Here is an 18,460-nt window from a genome sequence, read left to right as displayed (position 1 = left end):
TTAAACCATGTTTTATTGTCTTTTTCACAAAAGGTAAATATTTAACCATACGGTAAAAATTATCGAGCTCTTTAATTTTCCAATAGAGATAGAAACACAGTAAATTTAACTAAATTCTACAGAAGGTTTTTCTTAGTAAAGTAGTGTAAAAACCTTAAAACTGTTTACTCTACTTTACTGTAATCTACGCAATTTCATATAACAAATTCCAAAATTTAATTGAAATAGATTAAATCGTTTTTCATCATTATAAACTTTAAAGAAATGGTATTTTCAAAATGCAGTTTTTTAAAATTCCCTGAATTGAAAAACTAATCTTTGCATATACGTGATTTTTAACAGAAATTTTAACAAAGTAGCGTTATTTTTAACACAGTATATATCAAAAATATTGATTTGTTCCTTTTCCCCCTCTAATATTTAAAGCAATTATTCAACTACGCATACCATCTAAACGTCACCAACACTCTTCATATTATTATTGATATTTCAATATTTTACAGTTCAGTTTAAAACATCATCTCTTGACTCACGTAATAAGGTCTTCCGAACGAACCTTTTCTAGAAGGCTGTATTAAAAGCAAGTCATGGCGTGCAAGCGGAGTACAAGAGTAAACAAAGTCAAGTGAGGTTCCGTGCTAAGAACTTTCTACACTTTACCTGGAGGAAGAGCAACGCACTTACCTAAAGGTATGATAGTAAATATGCATGGCATTTGCTGTTCTCCCACCGAATTTTTTCCCCAGCAATAAAGTGTTCCATAATCGCGTGCAGATCTCGGGGTGTATGTTGCGACACTTCTTAATCCGCCACTGGTGTACGAAACGTTGTAATGGCGGTCGGCAGTGTTGCTGAAACTCCATTTAAAGTCTACTTTAGATGGATCGGCGTCCACTTGGCACTCTATTCTCTTCATTTCGCCAACAGGTACTGTGTGTGTCTTTTTTAAGCCAGGACTGCAAATTGGAGCATCTGATAAAAAAAAAGATTCATTTTGAACAAAATAGCAGAGGACAATCAAAGAAATACACTACACTATAGCGAAACTAATCTATTTTATTTCTTAAAAAAATTATAAGACATTTTATTTACTCATATTTTATCGAATGGTAGCTGTAGTTTGCAACTGTTGTGGTGATCTTCAAACTTAATATTCTAGATTTTATTTTGAACTTTCTAACCCCTTAAATTCTTCAACCCAGATTTTTTTCATGGAATTTTTAACCTTAAAGTGTATACTCCTTTATAGTGTATTTTAAACTTAAGGTTAGCACAGATTGTCTCAGTTTTCATGAAAAGAATTAATTGCGAATACTTTAATTTTCAAACATAAATTTATAAAAAATGTGCGAACTAAAAATACATTTTAAACTATTTCATATTAAATTTAAAAAAAGAGAACTCGAATAGAAAACGAAAAAAATTGCTATTTTCAAACTTATAACTACAAAATATATTTTTTATGCTCATGCAAATTTCTTAAGATCAAATACATCTTTAAGATAAATATATGAAATTTTGCAGGAATTTGAAAAATCGAAAATTTTAACTAAAACACAAAATTAAGAAAGCCTAAACATTATAGCTGTTATATTTCATTACTATGGATAGAACTATTACAAAATGTAGTTTCTTAGATTGAGTTTATCACTGTATTTGTATTTAAACATTCTAAACTTTTTACTAACATTTTGAAGTAATTATAGTAATTGTTAGAGGAATTTAATCTACGCTAAAGTCGTAGTTCTTTCTATTAGGTTTTTAATTAAATTATAAGAAGAACATATAAAAATAATTCTTTCAAAAATACAATTCTTTCACAGTTTCTTAAAAGTTCAGATTCGATTTCTGTTACAGCACATTAAATAAACTCTTTAACTCAGGCAGTTATTAATAAAAATAGCTTTTGTAAATAGCTATTTACAATAGTTATAAGGACAAACTAGTTATTTTAAAGCTGACTTTTTTTTAATTTACCAAAATCTCACTTACTATCCCCATCTTTCATTAAACTCTTTAATTACTCGAAGGTCACTGTGCTATCTAATTATTGTGTAAATCGTTAAATTTACCGAAATCTCATTAATATGTTCTTTCATAGATCTCTTTAAATAATCGTTGAACCGTCATATTACCGTCAAAATCAGGAAATTTACAGAAATTTCACTAAAATGATCTTTAATTAAACTGTTTTATTGGTAATCTAAAGTCATTGTAGTATCGAATTATTGTAGAAATCATGGAGTGTGTATAATTTAATGGAAAAGTAACTTTAAAATAAGTATCATTGCAAATATACATGAATACTAAGTATTTTATGTGGTTTGTGCAAACTATCACAATCTGAATCAAGGTTGGCAAGTTTATGCCGAGGTGGTTAAAACCACTGGTAGAAACCGGTTAAAACTGACATGGCAGAAACCCTTTCCTGCCACATTCGTGGCAGAAACTGGCAGAAATTCAGAAAATGACGTAAAAGTAAGTACTGAGATTGACATACAATGGATAATTCATAGAAAAAACAATTAAATATTAAACAAAGTACAATTTATTTACAAAATTATCAGCATTCAAAATCAAATACTACATTTTTTGCACTCTGCAGTAATCTATAACGAAGGAAAAGTTTTGATGCAGTTTCTAAACCTAAACAATTTGTCAATTTGCTATGGAACGAACGAGAAATTTGAGAAAATTCTCTCGAGTCCAGCAGAACTAGCAGGTATTGCCATCAAGGAACAAGCAAGATTTGTGAAACTTTCATCTATTGCATATCTTTTAAAACTGGACCACCATGTAGCAGCTGGGGTAGTGGTCAAAACTTGACTGGAAAAAAATGTTTTAGGAAATGGGGCGATTTGTTTTGCAAAGCTATGACATAAGGTACAAAATCTGGGTTAATATTGGCGAGTTAAATTCTGGCACTTTCTTCTTGAGCACATGATAATTACAATCCCAAATACTTTGGATGCAGCATATAAGCTAGCAAATGATAATCAATAACTGCCTGTTTAAATCTGTGTGTCAACAAAATGTCATTAAGCAATTACTAGAACTAATATAGAAGTTTTTTTAGTTTTTACCGGTTATAACTAGTTTCTGCCACTGGTATGGCAAAAACCAGTTTCTGCCGGCAAAAAGTCAACCCTGTCATGGAGTGTCTATAATTTAACGAAAAAGTGAAATTAAAATAAATATCATTGCAACTATACATGAATTATAAGTATTTTATGTGATTTTCGCAAATTATCACAGTATGAATACAGTTTATACCACAATAAATACAAAAATTAAAAGATATAGTAGAATTTCTAACATATTTCTTACATTGACCTAACTATTACAAATCCTATAGTTAAAAAAAAAGAATACTTTCAAAAGATGTCACATCTTCTTTGACATTTGTGAATACAAAAATAAGTAAGATATTTTAGCTGGTAAATGCCATTCAAGAAATTTAGAGTACGGTCACGTAAGAACCCAATATTAAAATGGATTCATATTTGCCGACAGCCGATATTGAATGGATTGAAATAAAAACGAAAAATGTCGAGAGGAAATCCCCATGAGTTGGTAACATTTTTTTTCTTCAAGTTATCAGATCAGTTACCTAAATCATGTTTAGGAAAAAGGTTTTCTGATTTTGAAGAAAAGGTTTATCGATTTTATATTTATCTCTATATATTTTCTCACTCGCTTTACAATTTCATCAGAAGTCAAGAGTTGCTGACAAAAATATAGTCATATAACGACGTTATTACAAAATAAATAGTTTTTCCCTCATTTTTACAAACGTCTACAATGGGTTTGGTTGGGTTTTTTTTAATGGAAAACATGTTTATATGAATGTGCAGTATAGCTCTAGATAGATATGTGCAGTTTACAATCCATATTTAACGCAGTTATCGCCATGAAAAAAAATAAAGCTTTAAAAAGAATAAAAATATAAACAATTTATAAATAGCAAAAATAGCAACAGCAATAGATATTTTTTTGTATTTTATAACCATCGTTGAACAGTCGACCCAATTTCGGGTTTATGACTACTAATGTAGCCTTGTAACTTTAGACCAATCTTGAAGACAAGGAAACTCCTGAATCACTACCCCCAGAGCATGATTTGTTATGGGAACATGGAGGACTTTGTGAATCGACAGATTTAACGTGCATCAGTTCACCATTTACTACACGGGGAGTCTTCGGCAGGCGGGGTTTAAACCCCTGACCTCTTGGACGTGGGCTCATTGCCCTGTCCACCAGGCAATCTTGGCCGAATAGCAATATATAGCGGTATATAGCAAAAAGCTCATTAAAATAGCGACTCTTTCTTTAATGTATATAACGATCGTCATCTGTGTTTAGGCACTGATGATGATGCAAGTCATTATCTCTGAAACAAAGAGAAAATTCAGAATAAACCAAGTAAACCAAAGTGGCAAAAATTGACCGATTTTTCTAAAAATCAATTAATGGTTCAACGGATAAAATAAAGTTCAAAAAATTAAAAGAAGAAAATAAAGCATACCAAATGAAAAGAATTCCATATAAAATATACTATAGAAAATATTCTTCCAAGTAATTGAAATATAAAGAATTCAACAATACTCATAGTTTCTTGTATCAATTGATTTTACATTAGATGCATTTTACATTACTGTGATGAACAACAGAGTTGATTTGACTCGATTTTCTACATAAGTCACAAATTCTGTAAGTCGAAATCTAAGAATACGTTTATTTTAATCAGTGTGTAAACAAAACGACGTTAATCAAATTTTATGAATGACCCATTTTTAATTAGTAACCAAACAAATCATTAAGATCAGAGGAGTTCAGATTATTAACGAATGAAAAACTAGATTAAAATCACAATTTTTCAAAAACGCATACAGTAACAAAGATGAAACATAACTATCCCGGCCACGTTTATTTCCAGTTCTATTTATGTATGAATTACTAGCGTTGAGTAGTTACTTCGAAATAACAATGCAATAAGTAATTCTAATGCAGTTCCCCGTGATAACAATTTGCCCTTAGAAAAATAAAAAGAACAATGCATTAAAAACCACATTTATGAAATTTTAAAATCATCCCACTTCAATTTTGTCACCAAAATAACCATTCCCATTCTCGTTTGACCGAATTAATAGTATTTCAGCGATTATATATATATATATATATATATATATATATATATATATATATATATATATTGGTTTATATTGGTTTTCAGAACTATATAGTTCTTTTGACGCACACTTGGAAAAAATAAAAGAATGAAAAATAAGTTTAACCTAATAAATGCCATGCTCTAAGGTGTTATAATAGAATTACCAAATTTTACCAAATTTTCTATCTTTTATTACATAATATAAAACCATATTTTACAGTTAATTTTACCAAAATCATTACCAAAAGGCTTCGTTAAAATTTACCGTGCTTTTAAGTATTTCCATGTAACCAGAAAAACGATCATTTCATCATATTCTAATAGTTTTGACTATATTTTTTTCTTCATACACAGATGCTAAATCTAACTAACATTTACTTTTCAAACATACAACTTCTATACGCTGAATAAAAACTCCCAAGGTAATAAATGTAACATAAAATCCAAGATAAAATCGCAAATTCCTTTAAAGGATACCTTCTAAAACTACTCCAATGGCAACTGTCAACTGTTAAACCACTCAATTGTAGATGATCGATTGTTGATATGATGCCGAACTTATTTACGAGTTATAAGTGCCATCAATAACTCGTTTGATATACAGCGCTCCAGAAACATAATCATGCGTATGGGTCCTTCATTGTTAGCAAATTGATTTCAATATATTACTTTCGGAAAATTAGTTGTTACCAATTTATTATAGGCATGGTCAACAATTTCATTTTACAGCAATAATTAAAATAATAAATTTAAGTTTAATAGTTTGTTCCTAACCAAAAAAATTATTTAATTTTTTTCAGCATAAAATTTCTACCAGAACATGGTAACATTCATCGTGTTACTGGCTCTATTGGAATACCAAAAACTCGGTAGGTTTTATAAAAGCTCTCTGGTAGTGATTTCGGTAAAATTAACAATAAAATATTGTTTTATAATAAAAATTTGACATATGAGGTGAAAATTGGTAGTTTTATCATGAAGAACTTGGCTTAAAAACCATTTATTCGGTTAAAGTTTCTTTTCAGTTTTATATTTTGTCCTATGTGTGGTAATAAGATTTATAATTTTCAAAACCAGAATTGCTGGTAAATCGTTATTATGTGAACGGTAAAATGACCAAATGAATGGTTTAAATACCGTATATTTTGGTTTTATTAAAAACAATTAAGTTTTTCTTTTTTTTTTTTACAAAATGCCATAACCTTGCAGCATCATAACTTAACTGGAATTTTTCTTATCTATGTCACACCCTAAAATGGGAAATTTTAAAACAAATATATCGGAAACTAAAAAATAATAATGAATTAAAATGTTTCTTTTACTTATTTTTGTAGTTGACAGGACACTGCAGCAATTTTTTTTTTTAATTTGTAACTCTTTAGTTAGGTAAATTTTTTTTTTAAAAAAAAGCTTTCCACTCAGTATGCGAAGCAAATTCATGAAATAAGCAATGCATCGGAAACGAGAAATTGTGTAAGGAATAAAAAATATATACATATATGTAAGGTATTCTACACCACATATGAAATATTTGTTTTATAACATGAATATATTTTTCCATATTTTAACCTGGGAAGTTATCTGCCAGTATTTTTACCTTAAACTCCATTTTAGCGGAATACGAGTATGTTACGGAACAAAAAATCTGATATTACGTTATTTTTACAGTAATAATTATCGTAAAATCACTAAATGATTCTAATTAAATAAATATTTTACAGTAAAATGCATTTTACGAATGATGCTCACAAACTGTTGAAAATTTATACTGTAATTTGAACCGGAATTTTCCACAGCTTGTAAGTTTTTTGTTTGTTGTTAAGCTTTCTGTTCATTTTCAAAACCGATTTCTCAAAGACAGATACGAAAATAAAATTGCAATTGAAAAATATTTTTCAAAATTATTCAGACTTAATTGAAATATTTTTAAAAATTGTTACGGATTCCTTTCATGGTATTTATGGAATTAACTTCATTGTATTTAAAGCAATATTTTTATATATACCAGAGTAAAAACTAATTTTATGTGCAAAATATTTTGTACAATATATATATATACAATATATATATACAATATATATATGTCATACAGTTGTAATAAAATTTATTTTAAATACTTATTTGTTGTCGCGATCTATAACTTTGTATCTGCATACATTTTCTATTCGAAATTTGTTTTTCGAAATCTGTATTTTAAAGAAAAATACAGAAAAAATGGTATTTTCAATAAATTTGTTCCGAATTTTTTGCTTCAAATTAGAAATTACGTTATACGAATAATTGGAAATTATTTCCTGTGTACTATAAGAATTTTACTACAGTATTAAATACAATAATTTACTAGATTAAACATCATAATTATCAATATATATTAGGTGGATTCTGTATTAAACGCTATAATTCTATGTTTTCCAGAGTAAAACATATTTTATAAACATATTCATTCTCATATTGCTTGGACAAAACACTGTATTACTATTTATTTCAAAAGGATTTAATCTTGTTGATGTGTCCTAGAATTTAATATCTAAATGCACTTTTTGTTTGTCATTCATTTTTCCAAAATTTAATTTTGAAAGACAAATAAAGGAAAAATGCAAAATAATTTCACAAATAAAATATTTTGCATGATGTTTTATAACATAAAACTGCGAATAGGTAGTTTGAAAAATTGCTTTATGATATATATCTTTCATTTTCCTTGAAAATATTTAGTTAGTTTTAATTTATGGTACATTTTTAAATTGTATTTAAGTTCCGCTTTAATGAAACATTTTAAGAGAAATGTAATTTTATTTAAATAAAAAATTATTTTCTTCACAAAAATCCACAAATTTCGTAACATTTTCGAGAATCATTTTATTAATTTGCATTCTACAAAGAAATAAATGATATGTCAAATTATTAGCGATTTTTCATTGCTTAAGTAATAAAAAAGAAATAATGGGTTTAATACTTTCGAGGAAAATATTTGTAAATAAATGACTTGTAGATTAATGACTCTTGAATGCTCATATTCATTATCTTGAGAAGCTTCCTATTTGAATTCTACCACAGCCTCAGATATTTAGATCATTTATTTTCTCTGCTTAAATATCTTTTCAGAGATATTGATTTTCCATTTGAATGATTTATACCATAAGTATTATTCAATAAGCCTTTTCAGTATTTTTTAGCCAATTTTTAATTTGAAAAAACTTGTAGCAATTTTTTTAAAGGAAATCCCTATACCCAACATAATCAAAGATACATTTTGAGAATAGATAATATATTTACTCTAATTTTATTCTGCGTTTTTCTTTAATATTTAAATTTCTTTATGCAAAATTAAAAGCATATTGGGTTTATTCCTATCATTATTTCTAGGCTGATGTACGACTATGGAACCATGGAGAAATAAACATACTAGGTTCAAGTACTGAAACTTAAGCAGTGGAAAGAAGGACATACTATGTTCAAGTACTGAAACTTAAGCAGTGGAATGAACGACATACTAGGTTCAAGTACTGAAACTTAAGCAGTGGAAAGAAGGACATACTAGGTTCAAGTACTGAAACTTAAGCAGTGGAATGAATGACATACTAGGTTCAAGTACTGAAACTTAAGCAGTGGAATGAACGACATACTAGGTTCAAGTACCCAAGATCTTGCGTGCTTATCGAACTTGTTAGTTTCCACACCAAACCAAAAGTGTAATATAAAACGAACTGAACTGGATTCAAATCATTGAAATATGTATATATACAATTGCAAAAGTTTGATCCTTCGCTTATTTTCATCTTTATGTTCCACATCTGGGATCCTGTATATGTTGATTATTTTTGTATTTATTAAATTTTTTGAAGTTATGTTTAAATTATACGCTTCTCCTTTTTATCTTTGTCAGCAGATACGTTTTAAATGCAGAGATGCCAACTTGCTCCGAACAACAAATATATATTTTAAAGTGGTAGTTTATCGATTGTGATTCTTGGTTTAATAAATTCAATTTATTAGGTTTTTATCCACCACTATTTTTAAATAATCCGAAGACTTATATAATTCATCATTTTGTTGCTGTTAGGTCGTGTTACATCATTTAAAAAGTTAACACAATTAAACCGTGATTTGCTAATTCTTGTTTATGGTAGTTTACCGTTTTTTAAATGATTATGGCTCGTCCAGATCAGTTGGCATCTCTGTAAATGTAATAAAATACATAATATATATACATACAAGCAGTTAATAACTCCCTTGTCCAGGGTGCGAATTTGTATGATAAAAAAAATAGTAAAATTTTACTGGTAGTTTCTAACTAATGAATTTTCATATTTATCTAAATTGTACATACGCGATCATGATCCCACCCACTCAGCGTGGAAATTAACTTTCATGAAAAAAATAGTTAAAATTTTTACTGGTAGTTTCTAACAATTGAATTTTCATATTTATCTGCATTGAACATGGAGCGTATTTCGAGCATGCGGGCATAGTGAAACCATCCCACCCACCCTACGTGGAAATTTACTTTCATGAAAAAAATATCAAACTTTTACTGGTAGTTTCCGTCAATTGAATTTTCATGTTTATCTTAAAATTGAACATGGTAGATGATCATGATAGACACAGATGCGGGCATACCATCCAGCTAACCCGGGGGGGAAATTTACTTTCATGAAAACAAGCATTAAATTTTACTGGTATAGTGCGGCTTTCAGGAGAGCTCCTCCAGACACCCGTCTTGCGTCGTGGCGGGTACTATGGTTACGAGGAAAGGTCACTTCGAATAGGGGTGTGAGGTGAATAGTTTTGTCTTAATCTTAGCGTAAGTCATCGTGAGTAAACCAATAGACACCTTTTTTCCTCCATTTCACCCCCATTAGAAATGTACTCCCACTTGTTACCATCGCTGCAAACAGCCCCAGACTTTCAGTCTGGAGGGGTTCTCCTCAAAGACGGAGGGGTTCTCCTCAACGGAATTACTTTCATGAAAAAAGTTATAAACTTTTTCTGGTACTTTCCATCAACTGAATTTTCATATTTATCTGAATTGAAGATGGACAATGATCATTTCAGCTGGAGACAGATGCGAGCGCTGTAAAATCATCTCTCTCGCACAGGGTGAAAGTATACTTTCATGAAATAAATAATTAACTTTTTCTTGTTATTTCCATTAGCTAAATTTTCATATCCTTCTAAATTGAATATGAGCGATGATTAATTCAACTGCTCACAAATGCAGGCGTTGAGAAATTATCCCATCCACCAGAGTGGAAGTTGTCTTTCATTAAAAAAAATAATAAACATATACTGGTAGTTTCTATCCACTGAATTTTCTTATTCATGTGAATTGAACATGGGCCATGATCATTTCAGCTGCTCAGAGATGCAAGCGTAGAGAAACCGTTTGGTAGAATGGTAGAAATCATATAAATCTCGGTGCGCTGCCGCGAAGCGGCATTAACCGATTCATCTGTAGTAGTAATTCGATGATGAGGATAGAGAAACCGTTTACGGTTGAAATTTACTTTCTTGAAATATATAATAAACTTTTACTGGTAGTTCCTATCAAATGAATTTTCAATTTATTTGAATTGAACATAGATTTCAGTATTAGTCCATCAATCTAACCGCCAATCTACCTAGGTTAGAAATTGACTTTTATATAAAAAAAATATAGTCTTAGTGTTCATATAAATTTACAATCTATCTGAATTAAACATAGGCGATGACCGTATCAGATTCTCACAGAAACAGGTGTAGAATGTCCATCCATACTAACACCCACAACAGGTGAAAATGAAACAAAAAAGGAAAAAGTCTGATAGTAAAACCGTTTCAGTTATAACTTGTTTTTGGGAGGAGAAAACATATTCTTTTCTCCAAACTATTCAACAGTATCTACTTTCTCGCTTACGCTTTATTTAACAAAAAACTGGGTGCCTAGGCCGCGTAGCGGCCCCTAACCCATACATCATGAAATAATTTACAGGTTGAATTACAAACATTTTGATTTATGCAGCATTAAAGTAGCAAAATAAAATAAAAGATCAGACATATTTGCTTGAAAAATTAAACATGAATTGTTACTTAATATGAATCATGATTTATGAAATAAAATAAAAAAATTATCCATGAATATAATAAAGCACAGTTGGTGTTGAATCATTGTATGGGATTAAGTTTAATGCAATCATACGTTGTGAATTTTAAAAATGAATGAAAAAATTTTAATATAAACAAGTACAATTTTAATCTTGAATGGAGTTTAAATTTAATGCAGTCATGAGTTGTGAAATAGATGTGAATAAAATCAAGATATATAGAAATACATTTGACATTTTAGCATTAATTGTGTTAGAATTACGTAATTTGTAAGAAAAATATGAAATGAAACAAAATCATGAAGTTTTAGCATAAGTTTTCATTACCTTAGTGGCGCCATCTAGCGTGGCAATAAACATTATTTAATTTCGTGTTGATAAATTTACCAGTTCAAAGTTCAGTATAATAGAGTTCTATGTACAGATCAGAGAGAGACATTATTCAGAAGAGGACATAATTGATTGCAGTAGTTGAAAAAGTTCTCTGTCTTTTAGTAGTTCTTGTAGTTCTTTTAAAATTGAGACCAGTCTATGAGCTTTGCCTGCTTTTGTAGTGGGAACTGTAGCTGGAGTAACACGATGGCCCCTCCTGGGGGGACGGATGCTGCATCCCGTGTAGTTAGCAGTGTGTGCTTCACCACAGTTACAGCATTTTGGTGGTATGTTGATGTCCTTTTCGCACAAATAGGATCGGTGACCCGCGGCACATTTAACACATCTGGGAGGTGAACAGCAATTTCTTTGAGTGTGACCAAAATTTTGGCAATTGAAACATTGGGTTGGACTGTTTCCTCCACGGAACCTTTCTATTTTCACCGGGACATCGCATATGCTATTAATTGAGTAGATTTGTCGGTTATTTTCAGATTCTATTAGTATTATGAGAAAAAGTGGGAGGAGCCGATAGGCCTCGCCCACTTTTCTCTTGAACTGAATTACTTTCTGTGATTTAATGCCTGTCTTGTCTAATTCAGGGTAGATATGATCTGTAGGGAAATCCTCTGGGAGTCCACGTACCAGAACTTTTATGTGCTTGACTGGTTGAACAGTTTCTAAAGTTGTGGGCGGAACTGTGGCAACTTCTATGGGCGGAGCTTTGTAGGAGTTGACTATTGCATCAGGTTGTGGCAAGGAGGTGGCGGCAGCTATTGGTGAAGTCTACTTTCTCGCGAGAGAAAAGCAGTTTTATATGCATGCTATGATTATGAATGGAATCTTGGTAGTTAGATATTGATTATTTTATATTATATCCGTCGCTGAACAGCCAGTCCAATTTTATGGGTTTACGACTACTAATGTTCAACTTCCTAGCCTTGAAATTTTGAACCCAATCCAGAAGACAAGGGAACTCCTGGATCGAGTATTGGGAGAAATTTGCCTTCGTGGAATGGAGAGGAAGACCACGAGTAGCCTGGCGGTAAGGTGACTCTAACCCATGATGCGTCTACCACTGAGGATATTTCGCGTCAGCACTGTGGTCGGTGCAAGTCGGATTCTGAATTCGTCTCGACTGGGATTCAAACCCGGTTCGCCTCATTGGAAGGCGAACGATCTATCAGCTGAGCCATTGCGGCTCATATATTTATTATTCTCGAAAAATAATTCTAGAATAAAATGATTTTCGTAAAAGTCTGTTATTTCTGTCCTACCGCCCACCCAGCAAAGGTGAAAATATTCTTTCATAAAAATAATAATAAAATTTTCACCATTAGAAAAAATGTTCATTTTTTTTTTTTATTTGAACCTTAGGTGATGATTGTTTTAGCAGCAAACAGAAAGTAAAGATGGTCCATCCATCAGACCGGATATACACACATGCACGAAATTCACTTACGTAAGAAAATAATAAACTTTTACTGGTAGTTTCCACCAAATGAAGTTCTTTATTTATTTGAATGAATACGGACAATGATCATTTCAGCTACACACAAATGTGGGTGTGGTTGAAATTTACTTTCATGAAAAAAATAATCATCTTTTACTCCTAGTTTTCATCAACTTGATTTTCATATTTATCTGAATTGAACACGGGCGTTGATTGTTTTTGCTGCACGCAGAAAAAAGAAAAGAAATTGCTTTCAATCCAATTCAATGTATGCAGGGTGATTTAAATGACTAGTCAAAATAATACCCTCTGGAATGCATACCATTTGAGTGAATGGAATCAACTTTTGGACATATGAATTACAATTTATGAGCTTATGAATGATGTTAAAAGCGATTGAGCAGCTCTCACAGTTACAGTTACAGAATTTCTATATTTTCAGAAGGCAACAGTCATTTGTTTTGATCGAAAATTAATCTTTACAATAATAAACCTAAAATGGAGTTGAACAATATTCTTAGAGCAAAATATTGCAACGTTGCGTTTTTGTTATGCGATGACTTTTTGTTATTAACACTAACGAGAAGAGAGTGCTATAAAAATTATTAAAAACAGAAGAGAAACTGTAGGTAAGTTGGACAAGTGAGGAGAAATTTTTAAAACATAAAATGCTTTCTTTAGAATTTCTTCTCTATTTTTTAAAGGTTTTTACTACACTCTATTCTCGTTCGAGGTTATGAAAATGCTGAAGCATGGCAAAAGTCTGGCGTCGCAATTTCTTCTCCAAAAATACAGTTTTAGCTCCATTTTAGATTTATTTTATTACGTTACGATAAAAAATGTAGATACTGTGATTTTAAAATATCGACATTTTCTTAACTGTAACTATAACCGTGAGAACGACCTAATCGTTTTAACGTCATCCTTGAACCTACATATCCTGTTACCAGTGTAGAATATTTTATTCCATGCAAATGGTATGTTCTCCAGAAGGTCATAATAAGAGACAATAAGCTTAATATATATATATATATATATATATATATATATATATATATATATATATATATATATATATATATATATATATATATATATATATATATATATATATATATATATATATATATTAAGCTTATTGTCTCTCCTGCAATAAAATGTTCATTAGTCATGCAACGCGGTATTGTATACAATACCAGATTTCAAACGTTATAAGTAAAATTATAGACATTTTAATTTTAAATAATGATCTTATTATACTATTCTCGAATTTATAAACTAAACAACTTCCCCACGCAAAACCTTTAAGTATATACATCTGGATTCCAGGTCAAATAATCTTCTGCTGCTACATTCTTATATATGAGGTGAACATAACAAAATTTTAAAATATTATTTTACCCATTCAAGCACTTGTTTCTCGTACAACAAATTGCATATAAACTATTCAGCGTTTTTCTACAACACAGTAGATACATAACTAATTACTTATCCACTACATGCGTAACATTACAATTTAGACCTTAATGAATTTTACAGTAATACCTTTTAAACATTTAAAGCTTTTTTTATTTGCTCTCTATAAGCAATGCAAATTGGTGAGCAAAAACTCAAATTAGTTATTCAATTTTAAAGCATATTCTAACAAACGTAGAGAAACGGAGACTTTATCGTTTACATTTTTACCATACTTAATCTTGTTTGTACGCATGCTATTACCATAAAATTGTTATTAGTAAAAGCACTTTAAGAGATATTGTCTGTATCTGATTCTGCCTAATTACTGGCTACCGCAAGTAAATTGTTTACGGTGATTGCTTTGTTTAAATATCATTAATCAAATTATCTAAACTAATTTAAGTAACTAAATTTTGAAACTGTTGAATAATTTATTAACTTCAGAAATAATAAAGATACTGTGTCGTTAAAAAAACGTCGACTTGGATTGTTTTTAAGTTATTTTTATTGTTGATGAAACAAGATGATTCTTTGCTATGTTTGAGATGTATTAAAGCTTTTCGAAATTCGACTAACGATATTCTGACTGATGATAAATATGGTTCTTTTTTTGTCGTATGCCTGTTTAGGCAGTGGGGGTGCGATTGTTCCTGTTTTTCAGTGGCGCCATCTATGATCAGGAATTCGAATTCTGCCACTCCATTCACACAACCACAACCCGTTTATAGGGCGGGTCACATTCACACACAAAGGAGAAAGGACATAGAACACACAGAGAGAGAAAGAAACATTCATGCCTTGCCCGGGATTCGAACCCAGGACCTTTCTGATGCAAGGACAGTTCCCTGCCCCCTACACAGATCGGTCGGCATATGATTTGGTGATTTGACGATTTAATGTCTGCAAGTGACGTCCTCGCAGGTAAATCGTGACATTAGTCAGATCAGAAGCTAATCATGTTCGACTCACTAGCGTGACGTCGCTTACAAGTGTCCAATAATTAAATCTGATTTGGATCACATGGTTATGAATAATCACTTCACTTCTTTTTAAATTGCAAGTGCCAAATTCTATGGCATATCCTCATATACGTCTAATTGGGTATAATATGAAAAAAACACAACTACTTCGATTTAGTAGGAACAGCATATGATGCAATGCTAAACGAATGGAATTTAGTTGTTGTTTATTTAGTTATTGTTATTAGTAGTTGTTGTTATTTGTTTTAGTTGTTGTTGTTTATTTAGTTGTATTTAGTTTCAATAACTTTTCCTTATAATGCAATAAAATCTGGCGAGCAGCTATTTAAACGACCGAACACTTCGTTTGTTTATTTGTGGCTTGAAGTTAGGCTCGCAGAAAATGCCGTTCATGGGTTAAATTTAGTAGGAACAACACAACCTGTGACGTAGGCTATATTATACCCAATTAAAGATTTAAAAAAACATCTTCAAGGTTTTGACAGGTAAGATATAACTAAATAGACTAAATAGTTATACAGACCAAATAGTTATAACTAAATAGTTTAAGTTTTAATCAGTTTTTTTTCTTCTAAATATTAATTTTTATATTTTTGATTGCAAGACATTTTATTAAAAATGAATATCAGGTATTGTTTATATACATTTATTCTTTTTTTAAATGCTTTTTTGCTAAAATCCAATTAGTAAAACGATGATGCAGTTAGTATTAAAAACAAAAATTTAAATATTTCGTAAAATATTTATTTCTGTAGAAAGAACAGAAACTCCTAAAATGCCATTTCGATTATAAGAAAACATAGAAGTGCTTACAGTAGACGCAAAACTTATATTTTTTCCACTAGGCACTTTTCTATTTCTGTCACAAACAGAAGATTAATGACAGTAACCCTAGAGTATTGGGGGATATACGACAAAGATTACTTTTTAACTTTTATTTTCATTTTTATTTTTTTACCACTCAAAACTCTTTATTTTTTTTAATGCAATCTTCATCGAAAGATTATAACTTCCGTTACTGTCGAAGTTTTTAATCCAGGTCATGGGGAAAGTATCACTTGAACATATGTTTTATTTATTTTTTTCTTCACGGATTTTACTTTTATTTCATTTTCCGATTAGAATCCTTTTTTTTCTTCTTAAAGATGAATAAAAAGATGAAATCTTGAAAATGCTTTGTACTAAGTGTTTTATAAACGAAAGTTACGATCTAATGGTTTAAAAATCAGTTTAAGTTATTTTTTTTTAAACAGCTCAAAAGAAAGTGTAAACCATTGCAGTTTAACAGTGCATATTAAGGTAAAAATTCAAATAAATTAAGTAAAACTGCCGAAATATTTTACTTTGAAGCAATTTTCACACGGGCTTTTAAAAATTGATAAATCAAATGATGCAAGCAAAATATAATTTTAATTTAAACTTATCTTCATATTGCTTTTCTAATAGTGTGTTTAGAAAAAACTCGTTAGTTATTTGAAACTAATCAAACGAACTCTTTATTAACTAGCTCTTAAACTAACTCTTTAATTTTAAAGTTTTAAATTTATTGTCTTCGATTATAATCTATTTTTTAAAAAAGAATAAAATGGTATCACAAAAACGATTTGTGTTTTATGATTAAAAATTATGATATAATAGTTTAAAAATCATTTTAATATTTTTTCTTAACATTATAATGTAAAACATTACAGCTAACAATGCATATTAAGGTAAGTGTTCTTCTAAATTGGGTAAAACTACTAACAATATTTTGCTTTGAAACATGTTTTAAGAAGGCAAGCTTATAAAAATAGATGAATCAAAAGATAAAGTAATTTTAACTCAGCTTAATATTGTACTTTAAATAGCGAGTGTAAAATTTTCTGTGCAAGTTCAGTTTCTGTACAAGTTCCTCAGTAATTTTCTAATCTTGTCTTTAAGTCACAAGTTATGATAAAGGATTTAAAGAATCTTTGCCATAACTTGTTTATACAAAGCTTAGCTACAAGTACTGGGTAAAAAATATGTACTTCGGTGTTTGTTATTTGCTTCTTTTTTTAGTCATTCTAATTTTTTTCAGAATTTTTCTTTTGTTACAATTGTTATAAAAGCGAAGAATTGTTGCAGGTATATTGAAGAAGATAAAATCTGCTGTCACATCCTAAGCATAAATACTAATTCTTCATAGATCACGATGAAGGCGATCAATAGTGTTCGATAAAATAAATTGCAGATAAAATAAAATTCATGAAAAATTATGAGCATAAAATGTATTTTCTTAGATATCTAGAATATATCTTTATTTTGATAGGATATATTAAAAAGAAATTACTAATATAATTTATAGTAATTAAAAGAAAACACAACTGAAAGGATAGACTCTGCAAAGTACATCCTCATCATAAAAAAAGGGTTAATTTTAGACGGTTAAAAATTTCTCTAAAATATTTGGCTAATAATTGTAATAAATTATTGCCTAGGTATTTCTTTAAAAGGTTTTCTTCCTTTTCTAGGCCTTTAAATTTTAAATGTGTTGGCGTTAAAGATTTTTTTTTGCCAATGCCCACCTGGAGAATAACCTAGGTCAAACAAGCATCTGAAGGGCAGATTTGTTGACCACTCTTTTAGGGGCACCATATTAGGTGGGCCAACGTTGCTCCCACAGTAAGGACAGGGAAAGAACATCCATGCCTTGCCCGGGATTCGAAACCCAGAACCTTTTTGATGCAAGAGCAATTCCCTAACCCCTACACAGGCTGATCGGCTGTTGGCGTTAAAGAAATTAAAAGAAATAATAACGGCATTTCATAAAAACAAAAAATTGTATCAACAATAATTCTAGGCTTCGGAATTCTATGCATGTTATTAAGGCACAAATACAGTGAAATTTTTAAAAACTAGTGGGCTGCGCCGACTGCTCGCTAACGTTCGCCAACCCCCGAAAATTGCTACGCAATCTTATATG

General features: G+C 30.2%; 1 protein-coding gene across 1 annotated transcript in view; it reads right to left on the bottom strand.

Annotated features, from left to right (window-relative positions):
• Nucleotides 1-18,460, bottom strand: part of LOC107440764 (adhesion molecule nephrin-like) — a 213,430-nt gene that overhangs the window by 36,818 nt on the left and 158,152 nt on the right. Inside the window, exon 8 of the mRNA XM_043044524.3 lies at nt 685-972. Coding sequence (XP_042900458.1) covers nt 685-972 — 288 coding nt within the window. The remainder of the gene's footprint in view (nt 1-684; nt 973-18,460) is intronic.

Source organism: Parasteatoda tepidariorum, chromosome 2 (assembly GCF_982258835.1).
Source record: "Parasteatoda tepidariorum strain Cologne lab strain chromosome 2, Ptep-v5.0, whole genome shotgun sequence".
In the NCBI taxonomy this organism is placed as follows: domain Eukaryota; kingdom Metazoa; phylum Arthropoda; class Arachnida; order Araneae; family Theridiidae; genus Parasteatoda; species Parasteatoda tepidariorum.
The sequence above is the reverse complement of the archived record's forward strand: the minus strand, read 5'-3'. Positions and strand labels throughout refer to the sequence as shown.